Raw genomic sequence first — 13,819 nt, forward strand, 5'->3', positions numbered from 1 at the left:
CTTAATTTGTTTACTATTGACAGTTATTGCTGAAATAGTACTTACTTACTTACTGGCTTTTAAGGAACCCGGAGGTTCATTGCCGCCCTCACATAAGCCTGCCATTGGTCCCTATCCTGAGCAAAATTAATCCATTCTCTATCATCATATCCCACCTCCCTTAAATCCATTTTAATATTATCTTCCCATATACGTCTCGGCCTCCCTAAAGGTCTTTTTCCCTCCGGCCTCCCAACTAACACTCTATATGCATTTCTGGATTTGCCCATACGTGCTACATGCCCTGCCCATCTCAAACGTCTGGATTTAATGTTCCTAATTATGTCAGGTGAAGAATACAATGCGTGCAGTTCTGTGTTGTGTAACTTTCTCCATTCTCCTGTAACTTCATCCCTCTTAGCCCCAAATATTTTCGTGAGTACCTTACTCTCAAACACCCTTAACCTATGTTCCTCTCTCAAAGTGAGAGTCCAAGTTTCACAACCATACAGAACAACTGGTAATATAACTGTTTTATAAATTCTAACTTTCAGATTTTTCGACAGCAGACTGGATGATAAAAGTTTCTCATCCGAATAATAACAGGCATTTCCCATATTTATTCTGTGTTTAATTTCCTCCCGAGTATCATTTATATTTGTTACTGTTGCTCCCAGATATTTCAACTTCTCACAAAAATCACAAGGTAATATGAACGAAGAAAAATTAATAAATCTTGTGTAGAATTATTCTCTTTTGTATGACAAAACACAAAGTACTGTTCGATTTGATTCCACTAGGTGTGAGTGACAGCAGACTTTTTGTTTCGATTTGATTCGGTTCGATTCCGTTAAGTGGGAGCGGGCCGTAAATCAGTTATTCATAGATTTCAAAAAGGCATATGACTCTATTAAGAGAGAAGTTTTATATAATATTCCTATTGAATTTGGTTTTCCCAAGAAAAAAAAAAAAAAATATATATATATAGCCTCCCCCCCCCCCCCCCTCAGATTTCTGAATTCTGATGCTCATTTAACTTCTGCTGACAATGCAGATTTTACTTTGACATTGCTTCTTGCCCTTTCTGCCCTGTTCCCACAACACCTGTGCATTTGCTGCGATAGTTGTGGTAGTCATGTCTGTTATTTTGGATGACTGTGCTTGCCTGTCCTTTAACCTTTTTTATTACTACATCCACTTTCTGGCTTTTTTTTTCCCCATGCTAAATTTTCTCAGTCTCCTAAAAGGATGGTGTGAATAAAGTCAGATCTCATGCAAAGTAGGCTGAAATTCAGAGTAGGATTTGGCATGTAAATAACTTTTTAATTCATGAACCAATTTCAGTGATATTTCACACAATGAATGCTTAACATAGACCTATGGAGATTTCAGTAGGTTAGGTATGGAAGCTGATATCTTTTAAATGTGCTTTATTTGACACCTTGTAAAGTCGGGCTCTTTAGATTGTTGTTCACAACATTAGTTTTAGACTCTAGCTCTCGAATTTCTGCATGGATATTCTCTTTGACCTGCTCAAGCGTATGTGATTTGTTCACATACACCTGCCCCTTCAGGTAACCCCACAGGAAGTAATCAGGAGCTGAAAGATCGGGTGAACATGGTGGCCAGTAAATCTAGGAATTTATTGAAATTATTTGCTCGCACAACAGTTGTCTCAGGAGACCCAGTGTGGCCCTGGCTATATGGTAGTAGCCTCATTTCTGTTGAAACCACATTTCCACCACAGGACGGAAATAATTTTAAATTATATCCTGATATCTCACACCAGTAACTATTGAAGCGCCACTGTCGTCATTTTCGAAGAAGCAGGACCAGTAACTCCCTGTGAGGTCACCAAATGGTGCTTTTTGGTTGGTGTAGTTGGCGTTGATGAATTATCTGTGATTTTCTGTACCCCAGAAACAACAGTTATGCTTATTCATGAAGCCATTTAAATGAAAATGAGCTTTGTCAGATATGATGAGTTGATGAATAAATTCATGGTTTTCTCTGGCTAATTCTTGTATGCAGATCACGTAATTTAGGCACTGAGTGTTGTCTGTGGGTTTCAGGTCCTGCACCAACTGTATTTTATACGGAAACATTTTTAAATGTTGAGTTAAAATTCACGTTATGAATGTTGGAGACAATCCTAATTCCCTATAACGTGTTTTTGTTGATGTTTTTGGTCTTTTTCCTTATTATCCGAATGTATTGTGCCAGTATGTGGAAAGCTCGTCACAGAACCTATTTCTTCAAAATATTGCTTTAGTTTCCGAATCATACTCACTGAGGGTTCATTTCTGACTTGGGTATGGTGGCAGTAAACTATTCGCGTCAAAATAATGCACTGCCATTTTGAAAATAAGATCTTACTATTTTTACTCGTTTCTTTGTAAAGTTCACCATGACAAATCTCCCAAGACTCGCATGCAAACATTCTCATGGGGGCAGATAAAAAAGTCAAATTTGTTTCTTCCACCATGTTAATAATGTCAAAACGAATGCTTATACAAATTTTGGCAACTCGACCGCAATTACGAGGCGGTCCAGAAAGTAATTTTCCCTGGGGCCATTTACAGAAAGAAAGAACAATTTCACGGAAAGATTTATTGAAACAGACATTTGTTGCGCTATTTTTCATCATGTTCCCCACTGGAATTGAGACATTTATCATATCATGGGATCAATTTTTTGTATCCCTGTGTTGTAGACGTCTGCCGCCTGGGATTGGAACTGGTGTGTGATAGCCGTCTCTGTAGATCTCACAAATGTCTCAATTCTGGTGGGAAATATGTTGGAAAATAGCGCAACAATTGCTATACTCTGTTCCACTAAATCTTTTAATGAAATTGTGTTTTCTTTCTGTAAATGGCCCCAGGGAAAATTACTTTCTGGACGGTTTCGTAATTGCAGTCGAGTGGTCAAAATTTGTATAATCACTTGTTTTGAGATTATTAACATGGTGGAAGAAAAAAATTAACTTTTTTTCTGCCCCTATGAGAATGTTTGCTTGTCAATTAATATGTACCTGCAAAATAAAATATACACGTCAAATTCTACTCTGAATTTTGACCCCACTTCTATAAAAGTTAAGTCCCAGGAATCCTTGAAAGGACTTGCACTCTTGTGTATTTTAAAGATTTTCCTCATCCATTTACCTTCATTGTGTATGGGTGCTACTGTTGCTATTTCTTGTTTAATGTCTATTTGGTCATGTTTTTGTTGTTGCAGTGACTGAAAGTTCATTAAGTGAAACAAAAGCGTCAGTTAGCAAGCTTAAACCGAAACATTTATCAATGTTGGTGAAACAACCAGATATCAATTTAGGGGAGCTTTATGCTTTGAAACAAATGAAGCGACCACCAATTGAAATTTCTACTAAGAAGAAGAATCATTCTTCTGAATTGATATCTGAAGAGGATCAACAGACTCTCGATGATCTGAAGTATGGAAACAGTGTGGAAATGTATGGAATAGAAGATAATGATGCTTTGAATAACACTAAACATGAGTCTGTGCATTCCATAGAAGATGTAGAACTTAGCTCGAAGGTTTTGGAAGACTTAATAGATGATCAGACATCTGACGAACTTGTTGAATTTGATGAACCTCTTGTCTCAGTGCCAGATGAAGTGGCGCCAACAAAGAGGTATGCGATGTAAAAAGTTTATCAGTTAAATTTTGTTAAATGTTGCGTTGCACTCTGCTCAGAATGTTGTGTTATCACCAGGGTTTCTAATTTTGAGTTATTTTCGTATGCCACTATTCCATCACCAGTAAACAGTACCCTTTATTATTCTTACTGTCACTTCGTGTATTTTTATAGCATTATTAACCTTACTATTTGCTATATTTTTTGTAATATTATTTGTCTCAGGTAGGATTTTTTGTGTGTTTGCTGTAAAATTATCTAATGTTGGATGAAAATAAACATTTCTTAATAATAATTATTGTATTAGCTTAATTTGCTGATTAATATCGATTCTTTAGATTTCCTGAATTGTTGTTCTGTATGTTTATCATGTGGAATGGAGTTTGTCTTTCTAATCTGTTTCCTAATTGTTTAAATATTTCAATTCTTTTTAACGCTTGGAAGTGGTGCTTATTTTCATACATGTAAAGGTGACATCAGGCATATCAGATTCATAGAAAACAATATCAATAAGATAGGTATTCCGTAAACCTGTAATTAATCATTCATTGATGTGTAATCTTTGGATTTGTTTCAAATTTGTCTCTGATCGTATTGTATAAATTTGATAATCATACTCTAATATTGGAAGTATTAACGTGTTATAAGTTAGTTTGATAATAAAATTGTTGCATTATCTTTCCAATATCTGCCTGCTATATGTTTTAACAATTTCAGTCTTGATCTTCCATTTTTAAACTTTTTTCCTTCTATATGAAAAGTTTAATTTAATGCCTAGACACTTACTACATGATCATTCGTCTAACATGAAAAGTAATATGATAATTGTTACTTTATTTTTTCACCAGCTTTCCTTTCTTTTATGTTTCCATCATTTTTATTTACTTCAGTAATTTCAAACAAAACTTAATGGAAAGCATCTGCAAGCTTTGGAAATAAAAGTTCTTATCTATACCTTCTTTTTTTCAGTGATAAGAAGAAACCTAAGAATCCAACCTACAAAACAAATTTCAAACAGCGTTTAAGAGAAAACATGGCAAAAGTAAAACAAAATGATTTAGAGAAGGCTGCCAAAGAAGAATGTTTATTTCGTAATTTGCATGCGTATCTGGATGCATGTGTAAGGAAGATTTTAATATTTTTCCTTGTATTGAGTATTGAAAAGTATATAACGTAGTATATAGCCGTAAATCTTGCAGATGGGATTATTGAATGTATTAATTATAATTTTATGTCTTCTGAATATTGATATTGTTAAAGTTTGAAATTAAGACATCTCGGGTCCTTCCCGGGGGTAAAAGGCGGTCAGAGCGTGGTGCCGACCACACCACCTCATTCTAGTGCCGAGGTCATGGAAAGCATGGGGCTTTACCTCCATGCCCCCCAAATGTCTTCATGGCATGTTACGGGGATACCTTTACCTTTACCTTATGATTTCACATAATATTAGTGTGTTAATTCTTGTGCTAGTTATGTACCAAAAAGAAACAATATTAATATGTCGTTATCATCATATTAGTACAAAATTTATATTTCAACTTTTTTCTCATTGAATCTTAAGAGTGAAGCTTCAACATTTTAAATACATAATATTCTTTTCTTCAGAATTCAGTCATTTGTTAAACGAAATCGTACTAAATTACTGTTAATCTTTGTACTGATACCACCACAACAATTTTGACATAATAATAGTAATAATAATTTTTGTTAACAGGTGAGTTGTGGATTGTTAAACAGGGGCTTGTTTTCATTGTTGTTCTACCATTCAAGAAGCAAGCATTCCAAATATACGTCACCTGCAAATGAGATCAAGCTTTTCAACATTCTTTTACATGGTTTTGCAATGAAGGTAAGATGTTAAAATTAACAAGCATGAAGCAAGAGCATTGTTCAGAGATGAAATATCATGAGTCTTATCAATTTTGGTGTGCTGAATCTGATAATTATTGTATTATTGTCGTCCTATTTTAAATTGATATTTCAGTAAGCTTTGTCGTTTTGGCAGCCTTATAATCAAGGATGCACTATGAAATAAAGTACTGTAATATTATTTTCAAGTAGAAATTCCTGTTGTTGAACACTATGTCTCACCAGATCACATCAAATTGGAGAGACTGGTACAGATTAACAACTGGCAAAACTCCGTTATGGGTGGTTACTATACCTATTGATACCTATTCAAATTTTGCATTACAGGGAAACATAAATAAAGTTAAGGAAATCCTTCAAATCCTCCACAAAGACAAAATACCCTTAACAGCTCAGTCCTTTGCTGCAATATTTGAATGTATAGGACGACAGCCTCCAAGTAATGTTACTACTGAGGAAATTCATGAATATGTGAAAGAAATGTCAATGCAGGTAAGTTATGTTTGAGCATATTCATTTCTTAATTTTAATTCGAGATTTGTAAACATTAACTATTTTTTTTAAGTTTGTTATAACTTGAATATTTTTAAGATACAGTACAATAGCAATTTGATCATTAGTCTTTATGTGTGTGTGTGCGCGCGCATGCGCTCGCGCTCTGTTTAGTTGTAAAATTTATAACAGTATTACTCATTTAGCATGACTTTTAGTTTGAATTGTCACATGCACGGGCTTATGACTTTATCTCTTAACTCTTTCTTTTCCATTCCCCAATAATTATTGATTATTGGTACCATAGATACTACCATTTTTAATTTTAAATAACGTTTTTATGTTGCAGGGTTTGACATTTAATGATGTCATGAACGATAGTATCTTTGTTTCCGATCAGAGGGAAAAAATACTGGAAGTACTTGAAAGAATTGATCCAGATTTTAAACCAGACACTAAACTTTCAGATATACAATACTCTTGTAATCTGGTAGAAGAATTAAACTCTGTAAGTCGAAATGGAAATGTCAGGTATTCTTTACTTGGCATTGACACTTATAATTTTTAGAAGGTTTGTTTAAGATCTTGTAGTTTTAAAATGCATTGAATTTGTTCTAACTAGAGACAAGAGTGTTTGTTACGAATTAATGAGGAAGTAGTTCAATGAATGAATAAAGGTTTTTGAATGAATTTAGCATAGTTTTGACCTGGTTTACAGTATTTATTTTTCGTGAATATTGGATAATTTGGCTTACTTTTCTTTTTAGAAAAAGTATAGTTCTAGTATAAGTAAGAAATGTGTACTTCCCTCATTTTAACTAGCAAATTTCTTTCGTTCCTTTTTGTGTATAAAATATTTGGAATAACGTCAATATTCTTCCTAACTTGAATCTGACAACAATCGACTTCTAATACATATTATAATATTGCTGGTTTTCCCTATACTTGTATTGTGGTTTACACCATTGCCAGCATTAGCTGGACCTGATATTTAGGGAGCAAATACCTTTGTGTGTGTGTGTGTGTAGCCTTATAACTAGGCACAGAATGAAAGAAAATAATATTGTCACTTCTGCTAGGCTTCCATTCTACAAACAGAAACAACGGATATTACATAATACAAATAATGTTTTTTTTTTCTCAGTGTTATAAAGTTGTGTTTAATTTTAATAATGTAGAATAAATTATTATATGAAACCTTTTTATCATTATTTTGTCACTTAATAATATAGGGTTACTTTTTCACTTAAAAGTCGCCTTCCAATTTATACAAAACTCAAAAAAGTTTCATATCCATTGTTCAAGAATTAAAACAGAAAATCAATATCCCGAATTTAAAAGAAAACTTACAAATTAAACCAAACCCTTTAACTCTATTAAATATAGAATATAATCTAAATTTAACAGAAGAAATATTGAAATCAGAAGTAAACACTGAAATAATGAAACAATTGTCTTTAGAGACAATTAATATTAGGTACCCTCCACAAAACTGACTTCATTTATACACCTACGGATCCTTGATCTCCAGAGAACAAGGTGCCGGTGCAGGTGTTACATACTGTCTCTTCTCACTTTATAGATCTCTTGGATATGGAACAACAAGTTTTGATGGAGAAATCATTGCAATAAGTGAAAGTCTCAGGAATCTTCTATGCCACATCAATAAATTTAAGAATGCAGTTATATTGTCAGACTTTTAGCAGCTATTCTATCAATCGTCTCTAAACACACACCTTCATCTCAAACAACAGAAATAACTAAAATGCTCTCTCAATTAATATCACTCAATAAAAGAATTGTATTCCAATGAATACCATCCCATTGTGGAATCCTGGGAAATGAGAATGCGGATGCTTTAGCAAAGAAGGGCAGCACTGCTACTTACAGACCTGTTACTAAACCTACGTATTACTGTGTGAAAAGATTTATTAAATCTACATACTTAGACTTCAACAAACAAAATTTGATAACACAATCTCAAGGGGAAAAAATGGAACCCTCTGCATCATAATCCACAGTTAATTTCCGATTTACCACGAAAATCGTCTGTAGCTGCATTTAGATTGGCAACAGGCCATGATTGTTTGGCCAAACACCTGCACAGAATTGGAATATATCAGTCCCCTAACTGCCCATTGTGCAACTCAAACCAAGAAATGGATTCGGAACACCTCAAAATCTGTGCTTCAGTGGCTGGTCATGATAATATCTTTGAAAAATATTGGAATGCAAGAGGTCAAATGACTTTATTGTCAAACGCCTGGCATTAGAAAACAACAACATTTATACAAAATTATTGCAATTATCTTACAACTAAGAATCTATCATTTTAGAAAGGGCTCTAGTCCATTTGTGATAAAGTAAGTAAAAAACGCTATTGCATTCGTCATACTTGAATACATCTCTCTGTTAAGAAATGGCATTATTCCATGGATTCATTAAGATGTACAGAAGCTGCACAATTTTCACAGCACACTTGAAAAGACCCCATTCCGGGAATAAGGTCATTTTTATGGAGATCTGATTGCTGTTGTGATTTCGGACTTAAGCCCTTTCTAAAATGACTGATTCCAGCAATAAAATGCGAAATATAATATTTTTATAACTTTTTTCTTTTTTTCGAAATTAATACGAAATTCTGTGGTCTCTAGGCCATATTGTAAGTTACTTGTCGGCTGCAACACAAAAGCAAGTAAACAGCGAACAACTAAGACATGGTAGTTCAATGGTGCAGGACCCACACCGTCTTCTATTGTACGCAGTAAAGAGACTCTGCATAGTTAACTTGAAGCCACCTGCCCTTCTCCCCTCAGACACTAAGTTTCGCTCCCTGGTTATTACTAAAAACTCTTGTCTCCAGTTATAGCTTTGCCAAAGTCATCAGTTTTGATAATACTGCATTTGGAATTAACGTAGTTCTGAGAAGCTTTTTTCAGTTTCACATGCAAGGATCTTTTGTAAGTAGTAATTGTGCTGTTTTTACAGTAAACATGTACAGTAGTGACCGGACCAACCCTTGTACCTGATTTCAGAGCCTTGTTCACTCAGCACGATAGACTGGTAACTAAGACTTTCGTGGTTCGAATCCTGCTTGGGAAGGAAACTTTTTTTTGTTCCTTATTCATATTTATTCCCAATACTTTTCAATTGCTAGTAAAATTCATGTTCTGGGAATAATAAGTTAATTAAGTAGTATAATATCGCTGCAGTCGAAAAGTATTGAGAACAATTTGAATAAGGAACAAAAAAAAAGTTTCCTTCCCAGGCAGGGTTCGAAGCCACAAAAGTCTTAGTTACCAGTCTATCGTTCTCTGGAGTGAACAAGGCTCTGAAATCAGCTACAAGGGTCAGTCCAGTTTTTTTTTGCCACTACTGTACAAAATGCCCTGAATACTATGTACTGTGGTAATTATTCAACTAGTTGGTGCATTCAGGATAATTTAAAACATTTTTATGATGAATATATTTGTGTTCAGGATGGGGTGTACAAATCACCTGCCGAAGGGCTCGTTACTAGATCTGAATTGCACCAATTAGTCAAGGAGCAGCTGCAAGTGGAACTGAACAATTACGTTGAAGTGAAAACTATAGAGAAGAGATCAGAGCCAACTGAGACCATTCATTATTATGTGAGTATAAGCGGCGATAGCATTGTTTATTTTGAACCTTAATTTCGTTTGCTATCATTACATTCCTCTCCTAGTGTGGATCTTAGCTTTTAAACTACTGGTAGTTGTGTTTTAATAATAGCTTTCCACCAGCGTAGGCTGAGGGTAATGAGAGGGACTCATGATCTGAGGCTACACGGATTCGCATCCTACTTGAGCGATTATCTAACTGATTTCTTTCCCTAACTGTAAGGTGAATGTCAGGCAAACCAGTGACAAGTTCACGGATGCATCCTGCCGAATATCATTTTGCCATCATGACTCCACTCACACTAGATAATAGTTCATACAGCATTGTTAAATAACTGATTAAAAATTAAATTACGTCTCGTGACCTGAACATTGTATGAAATGAAAATATAAAAATTGGAAATTTATCCTTTGAAGAGGGGGAAAAATTCAAATATCTTGGAGCAACAGTAACATAATTATATAAATGACACTCGAGAGGAAATTAAATGCTGAATAAATATGGAAATGCCTGCTATTATTCGGCTGAGAATCTTTTGGTGAAAAATGGGTAGAACGGGGAAAAATTCTCTTCGGCACCAGGACTCGAACCCGGGTTTTCAGCTTTACGTGCTGATGCTTTATCCTCGCCACACTGGATTCGAGTTCCGATGCCGGATTGAATTCCTCTACCTACTGTGTTCCCCTTTGATAATGTGGAATTCCTGCACGGAACTACATGTATTTTGGTACATCATAGTAATAATGAGAATATTTTGTTATTCAGTCTGCTTTCAAGAATCCTGAAAATTAGAATTTATAAAATAGTTGTATTACCGATTGTTCTGTATGGTTGTGAAACTTGGACCTGCATCTAGCACCCTTAGCAAACATCTACCAAAGTTATATAAATCTGACTTTCAGGTATAGCTTCCTGTAAAGCTGACTTGAATAATTTCAAGAGAAAAAGTCATATTTGTGTAATACATATTACTAGTCGTTAATAGAAAAACCACAAAATTTAAGTCACACAGAAAATGTGCACTTAATGCTGGGCTCTGACATTGTCAACCCACTTGATATAAGTGGAATAATTGAGCCGAGAGCTGGTACAGTTCCTCGGTAGCTCAGTGAGTAGGGCATTGGCGCACTCAACCAAAGGTCTCAGATTCGATACCCAGCCCTGGAACAATTTTTCCCTTGAAATTATTCATCTACCAAAGTTATTTACAACTTGAGCTACGAGTTTCTTCAGGGATGCTCTCTATAGCTACTGTAATAGCATTTTTAAGTTCTTTAAGTGTGTGTGTTTCTTGCTATTTTTGTTTATGTACCATCTCAATAAGTAATAGTGCATTATACTCTCCTGATCTTTTTTGTCATCATTATTGTTCAGAAATGAGGTGCTCAGTGCACAAATGGCCCAGCCTACAAAATTATATTTCCACTGTACCTCTTTGTAACAGTGCGTGAAATGCGAGACACAAACAAAAATTGCGCTGAAATCTCATTGAAAAACTGGGAATGATGGTTAGGCCGATTTACACTTTCAAGAGAACAATATTAGAAGCTCTTTAAAGCAATAAACTTAATTTTAAAATTTTGTGGGTTGGACCATTTGTGCACAGAGCGCCTCAAATGATCTTGTTTATTCTAAAAGAGAAAATGTAATCAGTGGCAGCCGAAGGCCATTCTGTCAAGTGGGGCACAACCTTAATGATGAACCCTGAAAATTAAAAACATATAAAACCAATTTATGTGCACTAACCTTTCTAATTTTTGTAGATGAGCTCCATTTTTCGGTTCTTTCTGCGAGCAAAAACTTCTATAACTCTATTGTTGAAGTTCGGAATAGAATGTACCATCTTTCTCTCAATTGAGAGCACTGCTACGCCCAGAGGAAAGTTAAATGGAATTCTAAGTGTAATTCACAGAAATGTGCTGATTCTCACTCGTTCATACTCACAGATCACGCAACTGCCTGCCTTCTTACTACCGCAGCACTAGACTTGGGGAAACTCAGTTGAAAACTGTAGTGTGCACTGAAGGCGGAAAAACGCCCACCAAGATTCTCTGTTGTCAGTGACAAAGCTTTTTGAGAACTGCCAACTTCATGTATTGTAATGTAAACGTTCTTTTTTGGATACGATGGAAGCATAAAAGTTTACAGGGAGCATTAACAACATAACTGTGACAAATGAATATATATACATACACACGTGATTTATACAATGAGTTGAGCTTCTAAATTAGTAAACTTACATTTAACGTTTTTCATGTCAAGTTTAGCTGTAAAATGTCGTCTGCTATACAGCAAGTATCAACACCCCTAAAAATGGCACGCAGCTAATTGGACTGTTCCTAAACTAAAGAGGCTTGGTGGGCACGGCAAATACAGTGCCCAAAGCACACGGTCTGAGGCAAAGAGCTCCACCTTCCTACAACTCGCACCCCCATCCCTTCCTCGTCCATCGCTGGGCACGAGAAGAGAGAGCCCATTTTATTACCTGTTCAGAAAACTTGGGTTTCGTAGACTACTACACATTCTGAAAACATTAGTAGCAATGAAAATGTGAAACTCTAAGTTATTATTTCATAATGCAATTAAATTGTATTATAATATAGTCATAATATGATAATAAAAAACACTGGGAGGACACGTGTCCATGTGCCCCTTAATAAAAGCTGCCCCTGAATGTAATACTTACATCCATGGTAGTATTGCTGTTGCCATGCTGAAAATGTGTTTGTTTTTTATAAATTTTAGTTTGTAAAGTATTTACGTTTCTTAAATTTTTTTGTCATGCCACTTTTACAGAGGGAAAAGTTACAAAAAACTCAGGAAAATTGGAAGAAGATAATTCGTGAGGCATTTCACAGAGATTTAAGAGCCTTGCGAGCCCAGCATCATTTCCGAACATTTCGCAATATCAACTTGTATCCATACCTGAAAGTATTAGATGCAGAGGATTACACTGAAATTATAATTCAGGTATGTATTTGGGTATAAAAACGCTTATTTTGTTTGTTTGCAATGGCAGGATTTTGACTTTCACATATTTCTCCTTCTTGTTTTGCAGTACAAACTCATGATGTCTTTTAATCTTAATTTTTCACAAACGTATTTTGTAACCAGTCATATTTCATCTAGACTGAGGCTAAACTGATTGGAATGGTTGGGAAATATTTCATTTATGTCACTTGGAAACTTCATGTCTAGGCAGTATTGTGTACCACCATCTTGGTGACAACTGCCAGTTAAAGATAGAAGATCAACTGGAACAGTGGTCCAGAGAAAGGGTTCATGCTGTCACGTATTCTCTGAATGCAAAGAAGCTGTTAGCTGCGGAAATTCATTGTCAGTTGTTGGCTTAGTGCTAACATCTCGCACCTCCACTCCATTCATTTTCGTCAGTGGCCACTACTGTTTCTCGCACATTCGACCGTGGCGTAAAGGTACTTTGTGTTGCAGTGGTGACTCGTTATTTTTAAATAATTCTTGATCCTGATAAACAGAAATAACTATGCAATGATTATGTGATGAAATTTTAAAATCCTATCAGTTTGTCTATAAATAAATGTGCAACCATTATGCGATGCCAACGATTACATGATGAAATACGATATATGGCATACTTCTAACAGTTAATATTATTTTCGCAATTTTAAATCAGAATTGACCAGTTTATATTATGATTACCACTACAAAAATATTGTTTTGATTATTTATGGTGCGTAATGTACTATGATACAGCAAAAAATTAATTTTAAAAGTTCTGGCTGCACACTAAGTAATACTAATATAATTAATGTTACTTCCTTGTTAATTAATTAATTAATTGAGAGTATTAAATACGTGTTAAGATGTTTCACACTAACTCAAAATTTTCTCGGGCTTCCAGTCAGGTCATAAGTTGGTGATCCACCGACATTTCGAGGATATTCACCTTCCTCATCTTCAGGGTTAAATGATAACTAAGGGTACCCAGCTCCTTAATTTATAGTGCCAGAGGGAGGAGTCAGCCGAGGAGCTGTGCGCTGATTGGCTCTTATTAGTGCTGACCGCGGCGTGAATGCGGCCGACATGTCGTCTTGCTTTTTGCTGTTTGGCTGAATGACCTTGGGTCCCACGATGGGCTCGGCGGACGAGTTCTTATGTGTCCTCCGCTGATGACTGCCCATCGTCTGGGTGTTGAGAAATTTA

The 13,819-nt window shown here is 35.4% G+C and overlaps 1 protein-coding gene across 1 annotated transcript in view; it reads left to right on the forward strand.

Annotated features, from left to right (window-relative positions):
* The window catches only part of PolrMT (mitochondrial RNA polymerase), a 47,496-nt gene that overhangs the window by 3,600 nt on the left and 30,077 nt on the right, over positions 1 to 13,819 (forward strand). The window contains exons 3-9 of the mRNA XM_069823011.1: positions 3,214 to 3,631; positions 4,604 to 4,754; positions 5,349 to 5,483; positions 5,831 to 5,995; positions 6,345 to 6,503; positions 9,475 to 9,627; positions 12,434 to 12,607. Of these exons, the coding sequence (XP_069679112.1) occupies positions 3,214 to 3,631; positions 4,604 to 4,754; positions 5,349 to 5,483; positions 5,831 to 5,995; positions 6,345 to 6,503; positions 9,475 to 9,627; positions 12,434 to 12,607 (1,355 nt within the window). The remainder of the gene's footprint in view (positions 1 to 3,213; positions 3,632 to 4,603; positions 4,755 to 5,348; positions 5,484 to 5,830; positions 5,996 to 6,344; positions 6,504 to 9,474; positions 9,628 to 12,433; positions 12,608 to 13,819) is intronic.

This window comes from Periplaneta americana, chromosome 4 (assembly GCF_040183065.1).
Source record: "Periplaneta americana isolate PAMFEO1 chromosome 4, P.americana_PAMFEO1_priV1, whole genome shotgun sequence".
Taxonomy (NCBI): domain Eukaryota; kingdom Metazoa; phylum Arthropoda; class Insecta; order Blattodea; family Blattidae; genus Periplaneta; species Periplaneta americana.